We start from the raw sequence: 21729 nt of genomic DNA, 5'->3' as shown, positions 1-21729 counted from the left end.
ATGTGCCCGCAACCAAGGTACATGCCCTTAACCGGAATCGAACCTGGGACCCTGGAGCCCGCAGGCTGATGCTCTATCCACTGAGCCAAACTGGTCAGGGCTGGTTATGGTACTTTTTAATTTTTGCCATTCTGAAAGGTTTAAAGCACTGATGATCAACCTTTTTCATCTCATGGCACACATAAACTAATTATTAAAATCCTGCAACACACCAAAAACTATGATATATTTTTTGCCTATCTGACAAAACATAGGTATAATTTTGATTCATTCACACCGGATGGCTATTGTGTTGGCTGTTGTCATTTTTAAATTTGACAATCTAAGGGAAAAGAGGTCAGTGTCCTTGAATAAATAGTCAGGTATTGCATGTTTTAAAAATTCTTGTAGCACACCAGTGTGTCTCTGGTGGCATACCAGTTGAAAATTATTGGACTAGAATATTTAGGACCTATTGAATATGACAGACTCTGAAACTGAAAATGACATCAGATTTCATAATTAATATTAAATATTTTATATTTAAATTTCAGTTTGCGCTATTTTTCATTTCATTTATGTTATCTGTTGCTGCATTAAAAAACAAAATTTTCTGTGTTTTTAATAGAATTTTTCTCTAGAATTTTATGCATTCTTTCATGTTCTGTTCTTTTAAAGCACTTGCCTTTTTTGTGTTGGTTAAAGATTTCTTTTTACATACTCATTTTAAGATTGCTGTATACAATTAAAAATAACTATGGGGGTTTTGTTGGAATTGTATGAAATGTATAGGCCAGCTTTGGGGAAATTGCTGTTATTCTCTCAATGTTAAAGCTGTGTCTGCTGATCCTTGATTTCCTATCACTACTGAAACAGAAGCAAACAGTTTTCTGCCTTGGGCTGGGCACATACCTGGCCATCCTTACACTACTCTCTCCTCTAATTCTCATCACAGCTAGGGAAGATAGTTTTTTGTTTTTGTTTTTTTGCTAGGGGAAGTTACTCAGAGAAGTTCTGTAACTTGCTAATAGATAACAGAACAGGGATGCAAAGTTCCAATTTTTTTCTCTCCAAGTGCTAGGGGAGTTGTACTTCTGGACACAGTGGGGAATTTATTTGCAGCAAAGAAGTAAACAGCCTTAATCGGAAGGGATTAGCTGTCCACTGCTCACTCCAAGTCCTCTACGCGCGGACAATCACCTGGGCCTCATGGGTGTTAAAAGCAGATTCTGATTCAGTGTGTGTGGAGTTAGGTCTGAGAGTCTGCATTTCTAAAAAGCTCCTTTGTGATGCTGAGGCTGCTGGTGTGAGGGCCACATTTTGAGGAGCCAGGCTTTTGTCCTTGCTTTTGGTGCTCATTGGAATTGGAAGCAGAACAAACCAGTGCGGCTTATGAATCCCACTTCTTAAACCAGACTTCACATCCTGAGTGTGGATTGGACAATTGTTCTTTCCTCTTGATCAAGAGCTATAGTCTTTTGCTCTCAATTGGCATTTTAAATGGACTTTTTCCAGCCTGTATCTTCTATACTGGTACCCTCCCCCCTTCTCTACCCCACAAGGATTCTAGAGAGAGAGAAAAAAAGAAATCTTAATTGGGAAAACACTGGGAACCTATATATAATTTTGTTTTGCTGTTCTCATAGTTGAAAATCACACTGAGTGAAATTTTTTTTTTAGTAAAAAAAAGGTCTATCTTAAGTACTTAATTTTTGGAGGCGTGAGGCATAGACAAGTCTAAGAGGAAATAATCCCCAGCACATTTCGGACTGAAAATGCACTGCGTTCACATTGCTGTGTGTCCAGACACCTTGCTTTGCCCTCTGTGGAGCGGCTCTCCCTCCTTACACAGAAGCATGGTCCCCCTACAGCTGCACAGGGTCTGGCAGACACATGCTGGGCCTTGTAGGTTTGTCAGGAGTGTGTAGTGGGTTTGAAATGGGACACGGTGCACGGGAGGAAACCACCCCTAAAATCTCTTTTGAGACCGTGATTCACAGTCTGGCCAAGATGGAGCAAGGAGCTGGATTTTCTTTACTTGACATTTATCCTATTTTTACTATTTAGATGGCATATGATTGAAGTAAATGAAAACTTTTCTCCATTTTAAAGACAACTTCTGTGGATTTATGATCTGAGTGCCAATGATAATTTGCTGCTATTACAAATATGGACAAATATGGTTCTCTTCGAAAGTTCCTGAAATTGGTGAACACATAACATTCCTCAAATATGTTTATTATTTTCTAAAAGTATAATCGTATTTGTAGTTTTTTTAAAAATTTTTAATTGATTTCAGAGAGGAAGGGAGAGAGAGAGATGGAAGCATCAATAATGATCCAGAATTGTTGATCAGCTGCCTCCTGCATGCCCCCTACTGGAGATTAAGCCCGCAGCCTGGGCATGTGCCCCTGACCAGAATCAAACCTGGGACCCTTCAGTCCACAGGCCAACACTCTATCCACTGAGCCAAACCAGTAGTTTTAAGCTCCTATTTCTCGTTAGTAGGTAAGAGCCATTGTTTAATAGCAATGGCTCTTAAACTTCCTTGATGAAAAGAAACATATAAAAGAAAGCCTAGAAAGTAGACAAGGCATCTAGTTCATGCTTTTTTGCCTTATATTCTTTTAAAAAATATATATATTTTATTGATTTCAGAGAAGAAGGGAGGGGAGAGAGATAGAAACACCAATGATGAGAGAGAATCATTGATTGGCTACCTCCTGCATGCCCCACACTGGGGATCGAGCCTGCAACTTGGGCATGTGCTCTGACTGGGAATCTAACCGTGACCTCCTGATTCATAGGTAGACACTTAACCACTGAGCTATGCCGGCCTAGCTAGTTCACACTTTTGGAATATATGAAAGGTAGGTGAAACAAACAAAAATGATGTTCTGTCCCCCCTTCTTATGCCCCTCATAACCCCTCCCCCCATCTGTAGTGAGCCTCGGGTGTTTGACCCATGCATACCCTAAAGGGGTTCTTTTTTTTTGTTGTTAATATATTTTATTGATTTTTTTACAGAGAGGAAGGGAGAGATAGAGAGTTAGAAACATCGATCAGCTGCCTCCTGCACATCTCCCACTGGGGATATGCCCGAAACCAAGGTACATGCCCCTGACCTGAATCGAACCTGGGACCTTTCAGTCCGCAGGCCGATGCTCTATCCACTGAGCCAAACCGGTTTCGGCCTAAAGGGGTTCTTGATGAGTGGATGTTTGCATCCCCACAGCACTTATATGTAGTCACATTCAAGTACTGCTTTCTAAATGAATGCCCCCAACTTTACTCTATGACAGGCTTCCAGTTTCCTTTAACTCTTCCTAAGGAGTAGTGGAGAGCCCTCAAACAAATATTAGTGCTTTATAAAAATAGACTTTAAATAAACTTTAGTCTCAGGGGCAAAGCTGATATATATATATACACACACAAACACACACACACACACACACACACACACACACACACACACGAGAGGCTTGGTGCATGAAAATTCATGCACTCGGGTTGCGGGGACGGTCCTTCAGCCCGGCCTGTGGCCACTCGCACAGGCCACTCGCAGTCCGGGAGCCCTCAGGGGATGTCTGACTAAGCCGCAGTCTGGCCTCCCTCTGTGGGAGGCAACTGGAAGGGCAGATCAGGGGACGGAGCTGGCCAGTGAACAGCCGGCCCCGTCCCCCGCTGCTGCAGCCACTGCCGCTGCCACCACCACCACCACCACCAGCACCACTGGTGGCCTCCCTCTGTGGGAGGTGACAGGCGGGTGATCTGGGGATGGTGCCCCCCCCCTCACCCCCCCCTTGTGTGTGGTGCCGCCGCCTGCTCGCCAGACAGTTGTTCCACCGGTTGGGTTGATTTGCATATTATGCTTTTATTATATAGGATATATATATATATTATAGTGTGCTCAGCAGGGCAATGATGGGCAAACTGAATGCTTCTTAAGGAATGTCTTTTGAGGAGAAGGGCAGGGAGGATTCTTTGGAGCACAGACTGGGGTGGTAGCCCCTCACTCATTTGCTTCCTCTGAGAATAATCACAAGCTGGGCTGTTGGGGAAGTGAAGGTGGAGTTTACTCTCATTGGTCTGCACAGACACTGCGGTGCAGAATGAGGCATCTTACCCTTCTGTTACCTGCGGTCTCTATAGGGTGATCATGTAACTTGTCCTGGGAACCAGGGAAGAGAAGGGGATGTTCCTACTCATAATTACGACAGGACAACAGAGGCTTACAGTCTGGCCAGAGTAGGCCGTACGGTCTCCCCATCTACAGGGCAGCATGATGATCTATAAAAATTATTAGTCAAAGCAGCTGCAGGGTGCTATTGATTTGTTCAGCTCCAATTAATAGATGTTGACGCTCAAATCATACCCACAAGTAATCTCCGGAATTCATTTCGGATATAATTTACAGGGCCTTTCCCCCCACAGCATTCTCAGATGGTGTTACCTCTTTGCTCTCTTTCTGCTGCTCATCCCTTGGTGGAAGGGAAACTGGTTAGGTACCGACTGACCAAAAGGCAGAGGGAGGCAGGCAAGAAACAGACACATTCCCGGGAAGTACTGGCATTGGGCTGCCAGCCCCCAAATAATCAAGAACTGACTTACCTTTACATTTCAATAAATAACTATTTGAGTTCTTTTTTTTTTTTAAGAAAAAAGGGAGTTTAAAAGCCTCTAGTCCATCTTCTCCATTTTTAAGACGAGCAAGCAGAGGTTCAGAGCGTTTGTGTCGCTTCTCCAAACTCTCTGCAGACAGAGCTGTAACTAGTCCCCATCGCTTTTGCATTCTGCTCCTTTCTAACGATCTGACAGAAAAGGAAAAGTTCAAGGAGGTGGTTTCAGACATCCGTCAGCCTGGAACAGGAATGATCGGTGTCACTGTCACCTTATACGAGACTATATGTATTTTTTATGGCAGACAGTGGGAGGATTTAAAAATCTGTTTTTTGACTGTGATCTTACTATTTGGTGGAAACTATAGATATACATTTCATAATAAATCTAGGGACTATGAATACACATAAAATTCTGATTTAGAAAACAACTTGATTCAGTACTTGTTTTTACATAATTAGATTCAAACAGAACCAGAATATATCTCCTACATGGGAAATTTCATACTTATAAATATTTATTGAGAGCTAGCATTTTCTAAATGTTTTTCAAGACAGAATGTGGCAAATGTCCTGCCAAGGAGTATATTAAATATAGCTCTTTAAAGTAATATTTGTATTATTTGCTAAATATTCCTTTGAGCTACAAATAATATTTTGCAATATGGGAGAAAATGCAAGGAGCTATACCCTAAAGGGGTTAGTTACATAGGATAACTACAGTGTTTCTAGTAATTTAATCATCACGAAACAGTTTAAGAATTATTTTAGTTTAATTTGGAAAACTAGTAGACAATACTATGATTAGTAAGGAGTCCGGAATTAGCTGCGTAATTTGTTTTTCTGGATTTAACACATCAGGATTACTTGTCAAGGTGAATGCGTCTCATTATAACTTAGCTTGCTATGGCTTGCACTATCTTTGTTGTTACTGTTATTATTTTCTCAACCCTAGTGAATAAAATCACTCTTTGAGAATGAAACTGCTCTTAGACATTTGATGTGGATGGAAATAATGTCACCATAAAAAGCAATTTATTCTCAGAGTTGCTTGTTTACTACAAAATAAGGCTTTGGGTTGATGTCATTTATGCTGATTAATGTTCTGTGCACAGCTACGGTGCTTGGGCAACTGCTGTGAGAAATACAGTGGGGCCAAGTAGGACACAAGGTTTGTAGTTTAAAGGACACTTGAGAACACTAAGCCAGCTTCTGACCCGATATGTAAATCTTCGCTCTTAGAATTCAGCGAGCATCTCTCTACTGGAAAACTTCCAGTGATAGGAAGCTTCGTTTTGCTTAAAGCGTCTCCTAATTTCGCTAAAATTCTCTGAGAGCTTGTTTATCAGTTGAAATCATCTCCCTTTACTTTTTTCTCATTCACTCATCTAATATGTATTAGGCCTCACTCTGGGCCTGGCACTCTTGCTATGTGATGGAGCTGTAAGTAGTGGTCTGTGTCCTCTAGGGGAGTCAGGTGGGTGAAGATAGGAAGCTAGATAGCTGCTCTGGGAAGTCTGAACTAGCACCCTGACTGGGGAGGAGGGAGTTGGGAGAACGTCTTCACACTCTAGCTGATATCTGAGCTGGTCTTTCAGGCTGGAAAGGCTGGGGCAGGATAGCATTGCCGGCAGAGGAAACTGGGCAAAGACATGGAGGCTTTGGAGATGTGCATGGTGCATCTTAGACATGTGTGAGCAGTTTTTTTTTTTGTCATCTGTATGAAGAATGTGTGTGGGTAGGAGCTGGCAGGAAACAGGTTCAAGAGATAAGTCAAAGGGTGACTGAAGCTTAAACTTTATTCTCCAGGAGAGCATTGAGGGAAGTAGAAATGAGAGTTGGGGAGGAGCCACAAGGGGCAGCTATTAGGGCTTTAAAGCAGAAGAACTTGATCTCTTTTTTATAAAGCTAATGGAAGGGTGAATTTGAGGTGCAATCTGTGAGCTGTAGAGTTCTCTTGGAAGGTGATTGTAATTTCCTGGCAAGGGATTGAGGGTGTGAACTAGGCAGAAGTGGCAGGAAAGAGGGAGGGATTCACCAGAGGCGTCGCAGGAACAATCGGTAGGACTTACAGGTAATTAGTTGTAGGACTGAGGAAGAAGGAGAGGTTCAGGCTGCCTGCCCAGCTGTCAGTTTATGTGATTGAAGCATTGATTATACCATTTACTGAGGTAGGAAAAATGGTGGGAGGTGCATGTAGGTTTTCAGAGGAATGGAGATTAGTTCCGTTTTAGAGATGTCAAAAGTGAGAATGGCCATGGGAGTCCTATAGGTAGCTATGCCACCCTGCTTCTGCCCTTACCCACTTGGTAGACTTTCAAATATATGATGATTTCATTTCTGGATGATTTTGCAGTTGACTTGTCTCTTAAGCTGACTGAGAAAGACTAAGAGAAAGCCCTGAGGTCAAAAGTGACTTGTGATAGATTAAATGACAACCCAAAGTTCTATAGCGAACAGGAGTTTGCAGTTGACTTGTCTCTTAAGCTGACTGAGAAAGATTAAGAGAAAGCCCCGAGGTCAAAAGTGACTTGAGATAGATTAAATGACAACCCAAAGTTCTATAGCGAAAAGGGGAAGAGCTGGAATTCAAACCAAGGTGTTTTTTGTTTGTTTGTTTCAGATAATGGCTTCTCATTGTCCTTATGGTCAAGTTCATATGCCTTAAAATGACTTCTGTGATCTGATCCTGATCTCTGCCTGGCTTTCTGTTCTTACCAGGTGCCAATTTCCCTTCCTTGAACATATCATGATGCCTTCTACCCTGGGACCTTTCTGTTCTTTTTGACTGGGATGTTCTTTTTAGCCTTCCTCTCCCTAATGAACTTGATAATTATCCTCAGACCTCAGGTCTCTTAGACAAGTCCCTTTGACCTCTTGGAATAGGCCAGAAACCCCAAAAGGAGTTCTTATAGCAACTTGTATCATGCCTCCCTGGTACTTATCACAGTTTGCAGGTATGCATTTATATCTCTGATAAGTTCATTGATATATATGTGTCCTCTTCACTTAGCAAATTTCACCATAGAATAGAGTTGGTGTCTGTTATTTTGCCCGTCAGCGTATCTCCACCACATCACACAGTACCTGGCAAAGAGCAGCTGATCAACACATACTTTTCTAGATGGAAGAATGACTTCAAAATCCATGGTCTTAACCATTCTGTCCAAATATTTTGGAATATTCCATTTATAATAAATACACTTTTTTGTTATAAATAGAAGAACTGTACAATAACAACCACTGATCATATATTATACAAAATGAAGACGCTGACAATTTTTTGACACCTTAGGGCTGTAATACTGAAAATTTGGCCTGAACTAGCCTGTAAAAAATTAGAGGGTAGGGAAACCAAGGCCAGAATAATAAAGAGAGGAGAATTACTTATAACTATAAGAGAATATGAGGAAATTAAATAAAATAGCACATTATAGAATTTTTTGTTGCCATGAAACTTACAAGGTGTTTAAAGGCCCACACATAGCCAAGTGGAGAGAGAACGCATAGCCTCAGAGGGAATTAGGTAGTCCACAGTCCTCTGTTAGCCCTGTGTGTTTCAAGAGGTTGTATTATTATTTAACAATGGTAAGGCCAACACGTCAGGAGATGACTGGCATTGAAAAGATAGTTCATTATTCTCACAGATCCCAAGAGAGTACATGTCTCATCATAGTGGGCCAAGAGGGGGAAGCACGGGGATCCACCACAAGGCAGAGCAGTGGTGGGACCAGGCCAGTGCTTCTATTGTGGCTTCTTTGAGAAGGACCAGGCAAGGCAGGGAAAGCAGGTTTTGGATTGGCCACTTGGAATAATTTCAGCGTTTTGGAAGTAGGGACTGCCTCTAGTCGTCTGGCACTGGATCTTGCAGTGGTTAGGGCAGGTGTAGAGTAGCCCAGACAGAGGGAGCTCAGTAAGGGAAGGGGCTTTGGATTGGTTAGTTTGTATTTCAAAATGAAAAGCTTGTCCCAGGAGGACTCCTCCCCGAGGCGGTGGACAGCAGGTGGCCGAGACACGCTAACTCAGGCATATTATCAGTTTCTCAGACTAAGGCATGACCAGCATAAGCATGTAGAACAGATGTCAAAGCATCAAGTTGACAGAAGCTAGGAGCATGGTTAATACACTGTGGCTGATTCACTGAGTGGCCTTTATTAGGTTTGCAATCTGTTCTTCATTCCCAACAGAAATGAGGACAGTACTAACTGGCCGAATTCTCCTCTGAACTGGTGTCCCAAAGCTCCTAACCTGTGTTGGGCCATAGGCCCCTGAGCTCCTATTCACCAATGAATATAGTTCAGACATTTGGACTGCGCCTGAACATTGTACACTGCCTCCCCCTCCTCTCCCTCCTCCTCACCCCTTTTGAAAAGGAAGCTTGCATGCTCTGCAGGCTGGTCTCCTCACTGTCTGTGGAATTTCTCACGCTTGTCTCTAATTGGGAAGGTGATTACTGTGGGTAAAACCCCAAAGGCCTGGATTTGAATCCCAGCCCCGCTACTTAGTCTGTAAGACCTTGAACAGGCTACCTCACTTTTCTGTGTCTCATGGTACTTTTATAGTCTGTAATCACCTGATTTATATGTTTATTTTTCATGTCCCACAAGAGGCTCCTTAAAGTCTGGCGTCTTGCTTGTCTTATTCATTGTTGGGTCTCTGAATCTAGCACAGACAGTACAAAGCAGGCAGTATGCGTTGAGTAAATATTTGCAGCTGAGTGAAGGACAAGTGAATTCACTAATGGATTTTCCAAGCAGGTGTCCATACGTCACTGTCCAAGAGGCACGGGGCTCTACATGTGATACTCACCTTAGAGCCTTTTTCCAGAAACCATGTTTCATGGCCACGGCTTGAATCAGCACAGACACATTCCATCTTGTATTTTCATCATTTCTTTTAGCATTTAAGGCTAAATCTATAACACATAATGGTAATTGATATATTTATAATGTGCCAGAAATTATTAAAATTCAAAGGAAGTAGAATTTCACTATACTGTTCTTTAAGAGCCAAATAAAAGGTACATTTTAGAAACATTTCCATCAATATAGGAAAGACCTTCAGAACTTAGGGGTTGACTTCAGCTTTTGGATTGTTTATTTAACCATTCAGCATATATCTCTAAAAGATAAGGATCTTTTTAAAAAAAAATACACCTCAATACCATTACTGTACCTAAAATAAAAAACAAGAATTTCTTAATATTTTCAAATATCTAGTCATGTTAAAATATCCCCTGTTGTCTCATAAATGTCTCTTTGTTACTGATTTGTTTGAATAAGAATTTATACCAGGTCAACATGTTGCATTGAGTAACTTCTTAAATCTCTTTTAATTTTTAATGGTCCCCCCCCCTTGGCCAATTTTTAAAATTAAATAAATCAGAACATTTGTCCTGTAAATTTCTCATATCCTCGATTTTGCTGATTGCATCTCCATGGTGGAATTTATCGAATTTAAATCTATTCCCTGTATTTCCTATAAACTTATACAGCTAGGGGCTTGATTAGATTCAGGTTTGACTTTTTGGTAAAAATACTTCACAGGTATCTCATCGTGTTGGGAAACATTATATCTGGTTGTCTCTTTTTGTGATACTAAGATTGATCAGTGGGGTCTGCCTGCTCTCTCTATTCTAAACTTTCACGTAATGCAGTGGTTCTTAGCCCTGACTACATGTTAGAACATCTGTGGAGTGTTTACACATTTCTGGTGCCCAGCCCCCACTCTCAACAATTAATTGGTCCAGGGTAGATCAGGCTCAGTAAATTTTTTAGAGTCCTAGGTGATTTTGATGTACAGATAGGATTCAGAACTACTATCCTGATCATTTTGGCCTCTATTGAGGACCCTTGCCTAGAAATTCATTATTTCAGAAGGAGTTGATAAATAGTGATACTCTGTCATGCTTTCTTCACATATTACCAGAAATTCGTCTATAAAAGCTTTCATTAAGTCTTTGGTTCTTTAGTTTTTATAGAAAAGGTTGGATAAATATTGGATTCTTAACAGTTTTCTGAATAATGATTTGAGTATCCAACATTCTACAAAGGTGACCAGTGAGTTTTGTTTAAGTGTGATTATGAATTTACACAATTTTAGCATATTTGATGTTTCAAACTATTGTGTTGATTATTGTTATTATTGCTATTATTTTGATGCTCAAATTGCTTGAAATTTAGCCAGTGGAAGCTCTTCCAAGTTAGCTCCTTGGACTTTTATTTTTTATTTTTTTGATAACATCAATAGTATTTGATTGCTTCCTTGCTTTTACATTTGACATATTTTAGGCTTATCTTGTGCATTTCATAATTTAATTGTCCGGTGGCCTCTTCATCTTGTGCAATTCCCCTTCTGGACCTGGAATCGGTCATTAAATAGTTTAGCTATGTGTGTCCTATTTGGTGACTTTCTATTTAGTGGCTATGTCGTGTTTACAAAATGGAATGGCAGATATATAAAGTAAAAGTAAATCTCAACAGGAAATTAGGAAAAAGCATAATGGTTATGTAAGGCAATATCCTTTTTTTTATTTTTATTTTTTTACTGTTAATCTGGCAGAGAATGTTGCATGAATCCTTCGTAACCTTTTTATTTTTTTCTTTCCAGTTAATGTCCATCAGTGTGTTGGCAGTTTCTGCTTGGATGAGGGACTACCTGAATAATGTTCTGACTTTAACTGCAGAAACAAGGTAGGCTTTACAAGTAATGACTGATGTCTTTGATAAGGTTTCCCCAGGCGCTAGTTTCTAGGTAACTTTGCCCTCAGCTGTTTAGAGGGTATTGCTCCTAAGTTCATTTGGGAAGTTTTCCCTGCCGGTGGCAACGGTTGTTACTGCTGTCTGCATTTTTCTAGCATTCTCATTAAGGTCCTAAGAGATCATTCCTGTCTTCCTGACAGTGGGTCAGCTCTGTCATATTTGCATATAAAGGACAGCAGAGCTACTGTTTTTCTACAAAAATCATCCCCAAACTTGTTGCCTTCGTATTCCTGAGCTCAGGAAAACCAAACCCACTCAATGCCATTTCTTCTCAAATTTCAAAGGTTGGTCCACTAACCTCACTAGGAGCAAATTACTCAACTTCTCCTAGCCGCAAAAATTTATTTTTCATCTCTGAATGGGGAATGTAATATATTCCACTCTGAAATGTCCTAAGGATTCACTGAGCTATATTTTTGTAAAGTCCTTAACACAATGGAGTGTTGTTAGGGTAATTTTTGTTATTCCCATTATTCTTCCTACTATGGCTGTAGTCAATGATTTTTTTTCATAATTTTCTAGCAAAAATCATCTCTCCCCCTTCCTTTTTCTTTTAAATGGAGCCCCAGATCCGTGAGGAGGAGGGAGGAGACTCCTCAGCTGGGAAAGGGCGAAGGGTACAGTGTGGTCCCCCAGGCTGAGGCTTCAGAGCTAACAGTGGATGGACTTCTTGTTAAGGATCTCTAGCTCATCATATGTTTTAAGTGAGTTGAAGTTGGAATGTACCACTTGTATAAAAAAACTAAAACAAAACAAAGCAAAAATAAAACAAGCAAGCACATTGCTGAGATAGCACAGTGATTTTGAAAATAGCAATGCAGCTGTTGTCTCTGCGCATGATGATTTAAAGGTTATTAAGGCAAATCACAGTTGGGTCTTGTACCATGTCTTGGGTGCCTTTTGATCACATTTTCTTTGTAATGTGACACAGGATTGTTCTTTTTCAGGGTAGAGGAGGCCGTCATCTTGACTTACTTTCCCGTGGTTCATCCGGTCATGATTGCCGTTTGCTGTTTCCTTATCATTGTGGGGATGCTAGGCTACTGCGGAACAGTGAAGAGAAATCTGTTGCTTCTTGCCTGGGTATGGTGTTTCTATCTTCTCTTTATTGTGGTTAAAAAGACCAACCAGTAGCGGACTATTTTTTCATCAGTGCCCAAGACTCTGTGCTTAGGGAACTGTGACAGCAGTGCTCTTCCCCGGGGTAATTGTTCAACAGCCTGTGCGGAGGGAAGCTTTTTCCAGGAGAGATGACTTGAACCCAAGTCTTGGCTTTACTCAAACGATGCGGAATGGAAATACGTGCTCTACTTAATTGTTTCACTCAGGCTATGTGCCGACCTCTTCATTCAAAAGTATGAGTTTTCTCTAGAGTCGTGGACCTTATGACCACTCCGACAGGTCCCTGAGACGTCATAATGGAATGCACTTTCTTTCTCTCTTCTTTTTAAAACCGATCTGCCATATAAGCTCGTGTGGAAGTTCAGGTGGTCAGGTAGCGGATGGACATTACCGTCCTGGCACATGTAAGTGAGTCTCAGTGTCTATGATCTTAGTGGTTTTTTATTTTTAAATCTGAAAGTCTTTTCTAGATTATTTCTTTAAGTCCCTTCAGCACTCAAATTCTATGATCCCCAAATTTGTGCTTAAACTTTTAATGAAAAAATTAGCAAACTCTCTTTTAACATTAAAAATCTGAGTCAATTAAAAGTACAGCTTGTATAAAGATTAAATAAATTTTTTTTGCTAATCCTCACTCAAAGATACTTTTCCCCTTTGCTTTTGAGACAGAGTGGAAGGGAGGGAGGGATGGCGATAGGGAGAGGAAGAGGGAGAGAGAGAGATACATTGATGTGAGAGAGACACATCGACAGGTTGCCTCCCACATGTGCCCTTGACTGGAAATCGAACCCGAGATTCTTCGGTGCATGGGCCAACACTCTAACCACTGAACACACCGGCCAGGGCTGTAAACATTTTTTGAAGTGCATTGAGTGTATAGAATATTACATGTTAGTGGCACCATGTATTGTGGCTGCTAATATAATTGCAGACATATGAGATGCCCCCCAGAATTAATTCATTGAGTATATTCATTTCTGTGCAGTAGTTTTCAAGGCTAGTTACGCATTAATTCCTTGTAGGGAACATAATAAGTTCCTGTGTGCTGATACGCTGGATGTCTGGGCAGAAAAAAAGGCCCTGATTTGTAGCGTTTGCGGGTTTCTGTGAGGTAAATACTCCCAGCATGGTGGACTTTAGGTTACCAACATGGTATCACTGAACGCAGAACTGGGGAGAGATGAGTGCACATTGGCTCTGAGGAGTCAGCTTGGCACAGCAGTGCTTGATTGGCTCCCTCCCAAGCCCATTAAGCAGAGCCTTAGTGAGAAGCTGCGCGGAGCCTTTGAGTTTCCCAGGGACAACCTGTGCTAACGTATTCCTTGGCTTCTCCGAGGAAACCTCTTCAGGCCCACGGTTAGAAGACAGAATATGCCGCAGACAGTACAGCACACCCAGAGAAGGGGAACGTGCCCGGGGCCTCACTTCTCTCCACAGTGCTGAGAAGCATGGGGAAGGCTTTGGAACCTTATTTTGCCATTTAAGATATTTGGACAGTAATTTAAACATAAACGAAAGGACTTACTTTAAATGAAACTGATAGTTTAAAGCATGGGTGAAGTATTTTAAACAGAAAAAACTCAGAATCCTTATTTATTTATTTGTTAATCTTCACCTGAGGATATTTTTCCATTGTTTTTTGTGGGGTTTTTGTGTGTGTGTGTGTGTGTGTTTTTGTTTTTTTTTTTTTTTCTGGGGGGGAGGGGGGGGGGGGGGGGGGGGGGGGGGGGGGGGGGGGGGGGGGGGGGGGGGGGGGGGGGGGGGGGGGGGGGGGGGGGGGGGGGGGGGGGGGGGGGGGGGGGGGGGGGGGGGGGGGGGGGGGGGGGGGGGGGGGGGGGGGGGGGGGGGGGGGGGGGGGGGGGGGGGGGGGGGGGGGGGGGGGGGGGGGGGGGGGGGGGGGGGGGGGGGGGGGGGGGGGAGAGAGATGTAAACATCAATGTGAGAGACACATTAATTGGTTGCCTCCCAACTCAGCCCAGGGATCCGAACCTGCAACCCTTCAGTGTGTGGCCTGACACTCTAACCACTGAGCAACACTGGCCAGGGCTCCGAATCCTTTTTAACCCCATACTCTCACAATGATGATTTATTTACACCAATTTAAGTGTGACCGCTATTCTCCCCTCCCCCCAGCTCGTATGACTGGATGGTCCCTGGACAGTGGGCTGGGGTGGGTGGCATAGCATATTTCATGAACCTAAAGGCTTTAGGAACACATTTCAAAACCACTTGTGCATCACATTAGTCTACTCAAATGCTGGTAAGTCAAGTGGACAAGAAGAGTGTAATTTGGTCTCTACTTGAGGCAGGATGAGTCATAAAGACTTGTGCCCGAGAGGCTAGTGTGTGAGGCTGGAAAGAGCCTTACGATGCAAAGGTGACGTGTTGACTGAGGTTCTAAGGGCCATTAACTTGTTCATTTATTCATTCTTCAAATATTTATTGAGAATATAGGCACTACTAATCTCTGCCTGCAGACATGATGGACATATGATGGACAAACAGTCCTACTATTCAATGGTAAGATCTTGAATAGGGTTTTCACCAGGTGCTCTGAGGTGGAGCGGAGGACCTCCAAGCTCAGCCTCAAGGGCTCAGCACCTGCTCCAGGAGGTTGATCGGCCTAAATTGATATGCTCTGTCCCACTCTCTTCACTTGGCTCACTCCTTTTCAGTGTAGCTTTTGGTGCATTGCCGTCCAGTGTGTGCATGTTGGATGCGCCTTCCCATGGACTGCCTGGGGGCATTTCATTCCCATTGGGCTGCTTCTCTTGTCAAAACTGGTTTCCAGGCCTTAGTTTGTCTAGACCCAACACAGCTTTTCCCTCGCTAAGGAACGATCGGTGATCTCAATTCCCAGTTACCTGCCACCCAAAACCAATCTGCCTCTGATCTGCTGCTCAGGTATTCTTCCCTGGTTTCCTCTCCAGAGCCTCCTCCTCTGAGCACTTGCCAAGTCCTGTAAGTTCTGGATCTACCACTCAGGAACCTGTCCCCTCTTCTCTACTCTTATTGGTAATGCCCAGATTCAGGCTCTCCTGACTTCTACTGACACAGTGCAGAGCCCCTAACGGAACTCCTGCCTCTGTTTCCTTCTGACTTACCCCAGACTAATGCCACCAGGTTAATATAATGCAACAGTAGTCGTGTTACCCCTCTGTTCTGAAACCTTGAGGGAGTCCCGGTTGGGTAATGAAGTATTTAGTGATGCCTCAGTCTTGCCTCAGTTTCTTCTGTAATCCAGTCTTTGTCCTCCATTTTTAGCTTGCTTACCTACTTTATTATTCTCTGGTCAAACTGTATCTTCTGAGCCTTGAACAAACTTTTTGCTCCATTCTTCCCTGCTGTTATTCTTGCTGTCCCCTTAGCTGGGAATTTCTTCTTAATACTTTTGTTTTAATACTTCCAGTTCATTAAGACTTGTCTAACATACTATCTCCAGAAATTATAATAATGACAAAGATGATGGTGATAATTAAAGTAGTGAACATTTCTCAGGTGCTTACAGATGCTGCAGAGGTTTACCTGAATGTTGTATATGAAGAATTTTACATGAATTAATCAGTGTTGTCCTCTCTAAAATTCTAATGAGATAGACATTATTTTTATTACCGTACTATAGATAAGGAAATGAGGCACAGGTTGGTAAAGTGATTTGCCTAAGTTTGCATAGCTAGGAAATGGAGAACTTGGTATGCAGACATGGCAATCCAGTTCCAACAACATATTTGTAACAATATCACTCTTTTATTCTATAATTGCTCCCCTTTCCTATGTGCTTATAAACATATCTGACAGTGTATAAAACATTTTCCCTATGATCTTTCATTTTAAACCTGACAATAATAATCTAATAAAGATAATTATAAATGAGATTCAGAGAAGTTCCAAGGTCACTCAGCAATAATGGTAGAGTTTTGATTCAGGCGTTAATGTTTCTGACTCCCAAGCCCATTCTCATTGGGCCTTTACTGATGTCTCTAATAGATGCTTCTCAACCTTTGTGGTCTAGTGCATTTCCCTTTTTATAAATTTCATTTTTTTATAACCAGATCAAACTCTCAGACTACAAACAACTTGATAATACAAACCATTCACCTTGCCTATTGCTTTTAAAAAAATATATTTTTATTGATTTCAGAGAGGAAGGGAGAGGGAGAGATAGAAACATCAGTTGAGAGAGAAACATTGATCAGCTGCCTCCTGCATGCCCCCCACTGGGGATCGAGCTCACAACCTGGGCATGTGCCCTTGACCGGAATCCAACCTGGGATCCTTTAGTCTGCGGGTTGACACTCTATCCACTGAGCCAAACCAGCTAGGGCTTGCCTATTGCTTTAATAATTGTTCACTAAATTGAATAATGGACAAAATTAGAACAGTGGGAGTAGGAGTGACTACACATCAGGTGGGGGATGGTGCCTGGAAGGCAGTGAGGAGAGTGAGATTTTAAAGGAGGAGCCTGGCAGCTAGGTAGGGTTAGACCACGAAGGGAATGGCTTGTTAAGGGAGCGCAACAAAAATATGACATGATGTTGTTGCTCTTTGGCAAATATTTGCAAGGCAGCTCTCATGGTTTCTTCCTTTGTGCCCTTTAGCTTTTAATCCTAAGTTAGAAAAAATTAAGTAAGATCCTTATTTTAATTTATTTTCAAATTTAAGAAAAAGTTTCTTTAGAAAGCCATAGAGGTAGAAGAAGTGAGCTGTGGAAGAAGTGAGCCAGCTGAGCTGCATGGGCTCAGGGAACAAGTTACAGAGGAAAAAGAAGGGGTCTTGGAGCTTAGGAGAAAGGCAAGGAAGATGGACTTGAGGGGAAGGGAGTGGGGAAAGGCCTGGGTTTATTCCATAGAGCAGTGGTTCTCAACCTGTGGGTCACGAGCCCTTTGGGGGTCGAATGACCCTTTCACAGAGGTCGCCTAAGACCATCAGGTCGCCTAAGACCATCGGAAAACACATATATAATTACATATTGTTTTTGTGATTAATCACTATGCTTTAATTATGTTCAATTTGTAACAATGAAAATACATCCTGCATATCAGATATTTACATTACGATTCATAACAGTAGCAAAATTACAATTATGAAGTAGCAACGAAAATAATTTTATGGTTGGGGGTCACCACAACATGAGGAACTGTATTAAAGGGTCATGGCATTAGGAAGGTTGAGAACCACTGTCTTAGATGATCCCTAAAAAAGGAGCTGGCAACTGGGCTATGGTGGTGTTCCAGCAGAAATCAAAATGCCATTATTCACCAGAGTGATCAAGAAAAAGTGAGAAAACCTCAAAACAGAGCTTTATAACCAGCCTGCCTGTCCACCCCACCTTCACCCCCAAAAAACAACTCTTCAGGCTCAGAGGGGACACCCATAGGAAAATACTTCTGGTGAACCTTGGTCATGAATTTGACCATCTGTTGAATTATAGATACAATTTAAAAATAACCTAACTTAAGGTTCCCAAATAATGTTTAGGACATCCATTTAAACTTGAATCCCAGATAAAGAAAGAATAATATTTTAGTGTAAGTATATCCCATGCAATATTAAGCTGTAATGTACTAAAACATTCTTCATTGTTAATCTGCAACTGAAATTTAAATGAGCATCCTGTATTTTTATTTGCTGAATTTGGCAACCCTACTCTGACTACATTTGTTCTTAATAAATGTGAAACTGTCATAGGAGAGAATCATTTTTATACTTATATGAGGAGATTGGGAATAATTAAATTCTAATTATATTGAGAACCGCTGACTTAGAACCAGACCCTGCCTGGTGCTGGGGGACAGAGACAAATGAGACACACTAAGAGTCTGTCCAGAATAAAGACTACCTCGAGGAAGTATACCAGGGGCTATCAACAGATATATAGGAGGTGAGTCCTGTAGAGATGCTTGTTAAGATCTCCCACTCATGCAGTCTATTTCGAAAGGATTACAGGGTTAGTATTCAATAACTAATTATCTACCTACCGGGTAGACTTCTGTCCAGAACCTGTGCTTCAATCGCTTCTTCGCCTTCTTCAGTTGCTTATTATACTTGAAGGAATCTAGATGAGTGAGAACGCCCATAATTTTAGGAAAGCCGTGTACTTGACAGATGTTTAGAAACTCAAATGTTTCCATTTCAAACCCGAAGCTGGCATCTATGAGCATCAGAACCTAAAAACAGAAGACAATTTCTCAAGGAAACTACCCAAAACAGACCATCAGAAAACTAAGGCCTATGGGCCAAATCCCAGCCAGCACCTATTTCACAACTAAAGTTTTACTGGAATACAGCCATGTTAATTCATTTATGTATTGCCTATACCTACTTTTTTTTTAACTCTAACCCAAAGTATTCCCTCCATTGATTTCTAGAGAGAGTGGGAGGAGGGGGAGAGACAAAGAGAGAGAAACATTGATGTGAGAGAGAGACATCGATTGGTTGCCTCCCACACGCCCACCCTGACCAGGGCCAGGGATCAAGCCTGCAACTGAGGTACATGCCCTTGACTGGAGTCCAAGCCAGCACCCTTCATTCGAGGGCCAGTGCTCTATCCACTGAGCCAAACTGGCTAGGGCAAAATCAAATTAATTTTTAATGATCATGGAGAAATTGCCATCCTCAATATTTTTGTTGTTTAAAATCCTATATAATAAAGAGCTAATATGCTAATTAGACCAAACAGCAGAATGACCGCCTGGAGACGACCTTCCGGATGAAGGGGGGTTGGGGGCTGCAAAGGCCGAGCCCCTCGCATGAATTTTGTGCATGGGCCTCTAGTCATACTATAAACCCGGATAATCTTTCTAAATAGTAATTTTTCTACAGGCTCTGTTTAAGGTCTTTTCATAAGTAGTTATACATTTTGTATATATAGTTATTAAGTTAAAATTAAACTATTACATTTAATATCTTTATTATTTTCTAATTTTAATATTGGTTGATGGTTAGCAACCTTCTTTACTTATTTTTTAAATATATTTTTATTGATTTCAGAGAGGAAGGGAGAAGGAAAAAGATATAGAAACATCAATGATGAGAGAGAATCATTGATCAGCTGCCTCCTGGACACCCCACACTGGGGATAGAGCCTGCAACCCGGGCATGTGCCTTGACTGGGAATCGAACTGTTACTTCCTGATTCATAGGATGATGCTCAACCACTGAGCCATGCCAGCCGGGCTTAGCAACTTTATTTCTAAATCAAGGTCCATCGTATCATTGCTTGTTCAGCATGTGCCCAGTGTTTTACCCTTGTTTTCTGAGGAAATACTTATAGGACGTATTTCACAGATGAGGGGAAGTAGGATGCCCAAGGATACATAGCTGCTAGTTGCTATAGTTACTATCAGTAATGTGCAAACACTGTCTTATGCTCAAAGCCCATGCATGTTTCACCCACCACACTGCTATGATTAATGATTTCTGTACGACTTAGACTTTGTTTATAATTCCAAGGCAGTCAGTAGTCATTTAACTTTTAAAATGTAATCTTTTAATGTCCTTATTATAAGAGGAACTCTAAAAGTTCTGCCCTGGTTCTCTCTCATCCTGTCAAGGAATAAATGGTTTTTCCTTTCCTGTCTACGGTCTTCCCTCCCATTCCCCTTTTTTTCCTCCCCCCGCCCCCTTAAACATTTATTGAGTATCCAGTCTGTGTTAGACACTGGAGGGGCAAAGATGAAAGGGGAGAATGCAAAGAAAATAACAAAGGAAAATACAATATTAAAGTAATAAATAGATTGCTGTGGGAACACAGAATAAGAAGCAATTGGAGGCTTCTGGCAGGTTTTATAGGACAGTTACTTGATCTGGAGCCTGAAAATGTGTAAGAGCTTTCTGGTAGAGAAGGAAAGGGGCTTTAGAGCAACATGATTATGTGCAAAGATATAAAGATGTGGAGGAGTAAAGGAACTTGGCAAGTTTAGGCCAAACTTAGGAATTCAGTGTAGCTGTGGTGTCGGTGCACACTGAGAAGTAGTCCAATCGTGAAGGTTTTTCTAGTAGAGTGTGATGTTATGCGTGGGTGTTTCCAGCATGGGATGAGATGATAACGTTTAGGGCAGGAGGCACTGGGAAGCCCTGTTAGAGGTCACACCATAGTTTTCAGAAGCCATGGATGGAACTAAGATTTGGGGGAACTGAGGAGGACAGCTGAATTCGGCAGACCTTGCTGGAATAGAATTATGGAAAAAGAATTGCATATGATAGTAACGTTGGGGACAGTGAAAAAGGCACCAGCTGTCAGACTGGATCTTGGTTCAGCAATCTCAGTACTTGGGTTCTGGCTAAGAAAGACTTCAAACACGAGACTCAAACTATAAGAGAAAGTTTATTCAGAAAGTCAAAGAGGTAGAAGTGAGCTGTAGAAGAAGTGAACTCAGGAAACAAGTTACAAAGGCAAAAGAAGGGCCCTTGGAGCGGAGGAGAAACAGAGAGGCCAAGGAAATGTGCCTGAGAGGAAGGTGTGGGTGTGCTCCAGAGGGAACCGCAGTGGGTCTTGAGGCTATTTACCTGGAGGTCTTAGGGGAGGGTCTCAGTAGAATATTCATCAGCTTTCCAGATGTGTCCTTTCAGGGTCCTCGTCTGCACTGACTCTCACACATGGTCTGCACTGATGGTCACACCAGGTCATTAGTTGATGAAGCTGGTCCTGATGTCAGCCAAGGCATCACTTGTCTGGTTTTGCTGTTTTTCTGAATCCGGAGCTGAAACACAACTGAGGTGTAGATGTTATCTCTAGGGGTAAATGCTGAAGGGAGTGGTGGTGCAAGGGCCTGCATGGGAGTCCCATGAGGCCACTCTTCAGTCCCTTGTTTCTCTTCCCAAGGAATTTACCAAATGACTAGCAACATGCCCTGGGAGGAAAGGTCAGGGGAGGGTCTGAACTGCATGACCAGGGATATGAAAGGTCAAGGTCCAAACTGCATGACCAGGGATATGCTAGGGGCGGAAAGGTTACCCTGGGGGTGAATTCATGTTTTCCCAGTTTTGCCTGTTGCTAGGCACCCTGGGCTTTCTGCCATGGTGACTTTCTATACCTGACCCAACATCCTTTCTCTGCACATACCTGTCTAACTGCCTACCATGGTAATGTTTATATTATTTGACATCTGGAAATAAAGTATTCAATATTTATGCATTTTTTAAAATTCATTTTATTTTTTACAGAGAGGAAGGGAGAGGGATAGAGAGTCAGAAACATCAACGAGAGAGAAACATTGATCAGCTGCCTCCTGCACACCCCCCACTGG

General features: G+C 42.0%; 1 protein-coding gene across 1 annotated transcript in view; it reads left to right on the top strand.

The window, feature by feature from the left end:
- TSPAN12 (tetraspanin 12) overlaps nucleotides 1-21729 on the top strand; it is a 75599-nt gene that overhangs the window by 3363 nt on the left and 50507 nt on the right. Inside the window, exons 2-4 of the mRNA XM_014532751.1 lie at nucleotides 11208-11290; nucleotides 12307-12472; nucleotides 17684-17706. Of these exons, the coding sequence (XP_014388237.1) occupies nucleotides 11208-11290; nucleotides 12307-12472; nucleotides 17684-17706 (272 nt within the window). The remainder of the gene's footprint in view (nucleotides 1-11207; nucleotides 11291-12306; nucleotides 12473-17683; nucleotides 17707-21729) is intronic.

This window comes from Myotis brandtii, unplaced genomic scaffold (genome assembly GCF_000412655.1).
Source record: "Myotis brandtii unplaced genomic scaffold, ASM41265v1 scaffold907, whole genome shotgun sequence".
Lineage (NCBI taxonomy): Eukaryota > Metazoa > Chordata > Mammalia > Chiroptera > Vespertilionidae > Myotis > Myotis brandtii.
Note: the sequence above shows the minus strand (reverse complement) of the source record. Positions and strands in the feature narration are given on the sequence as shown.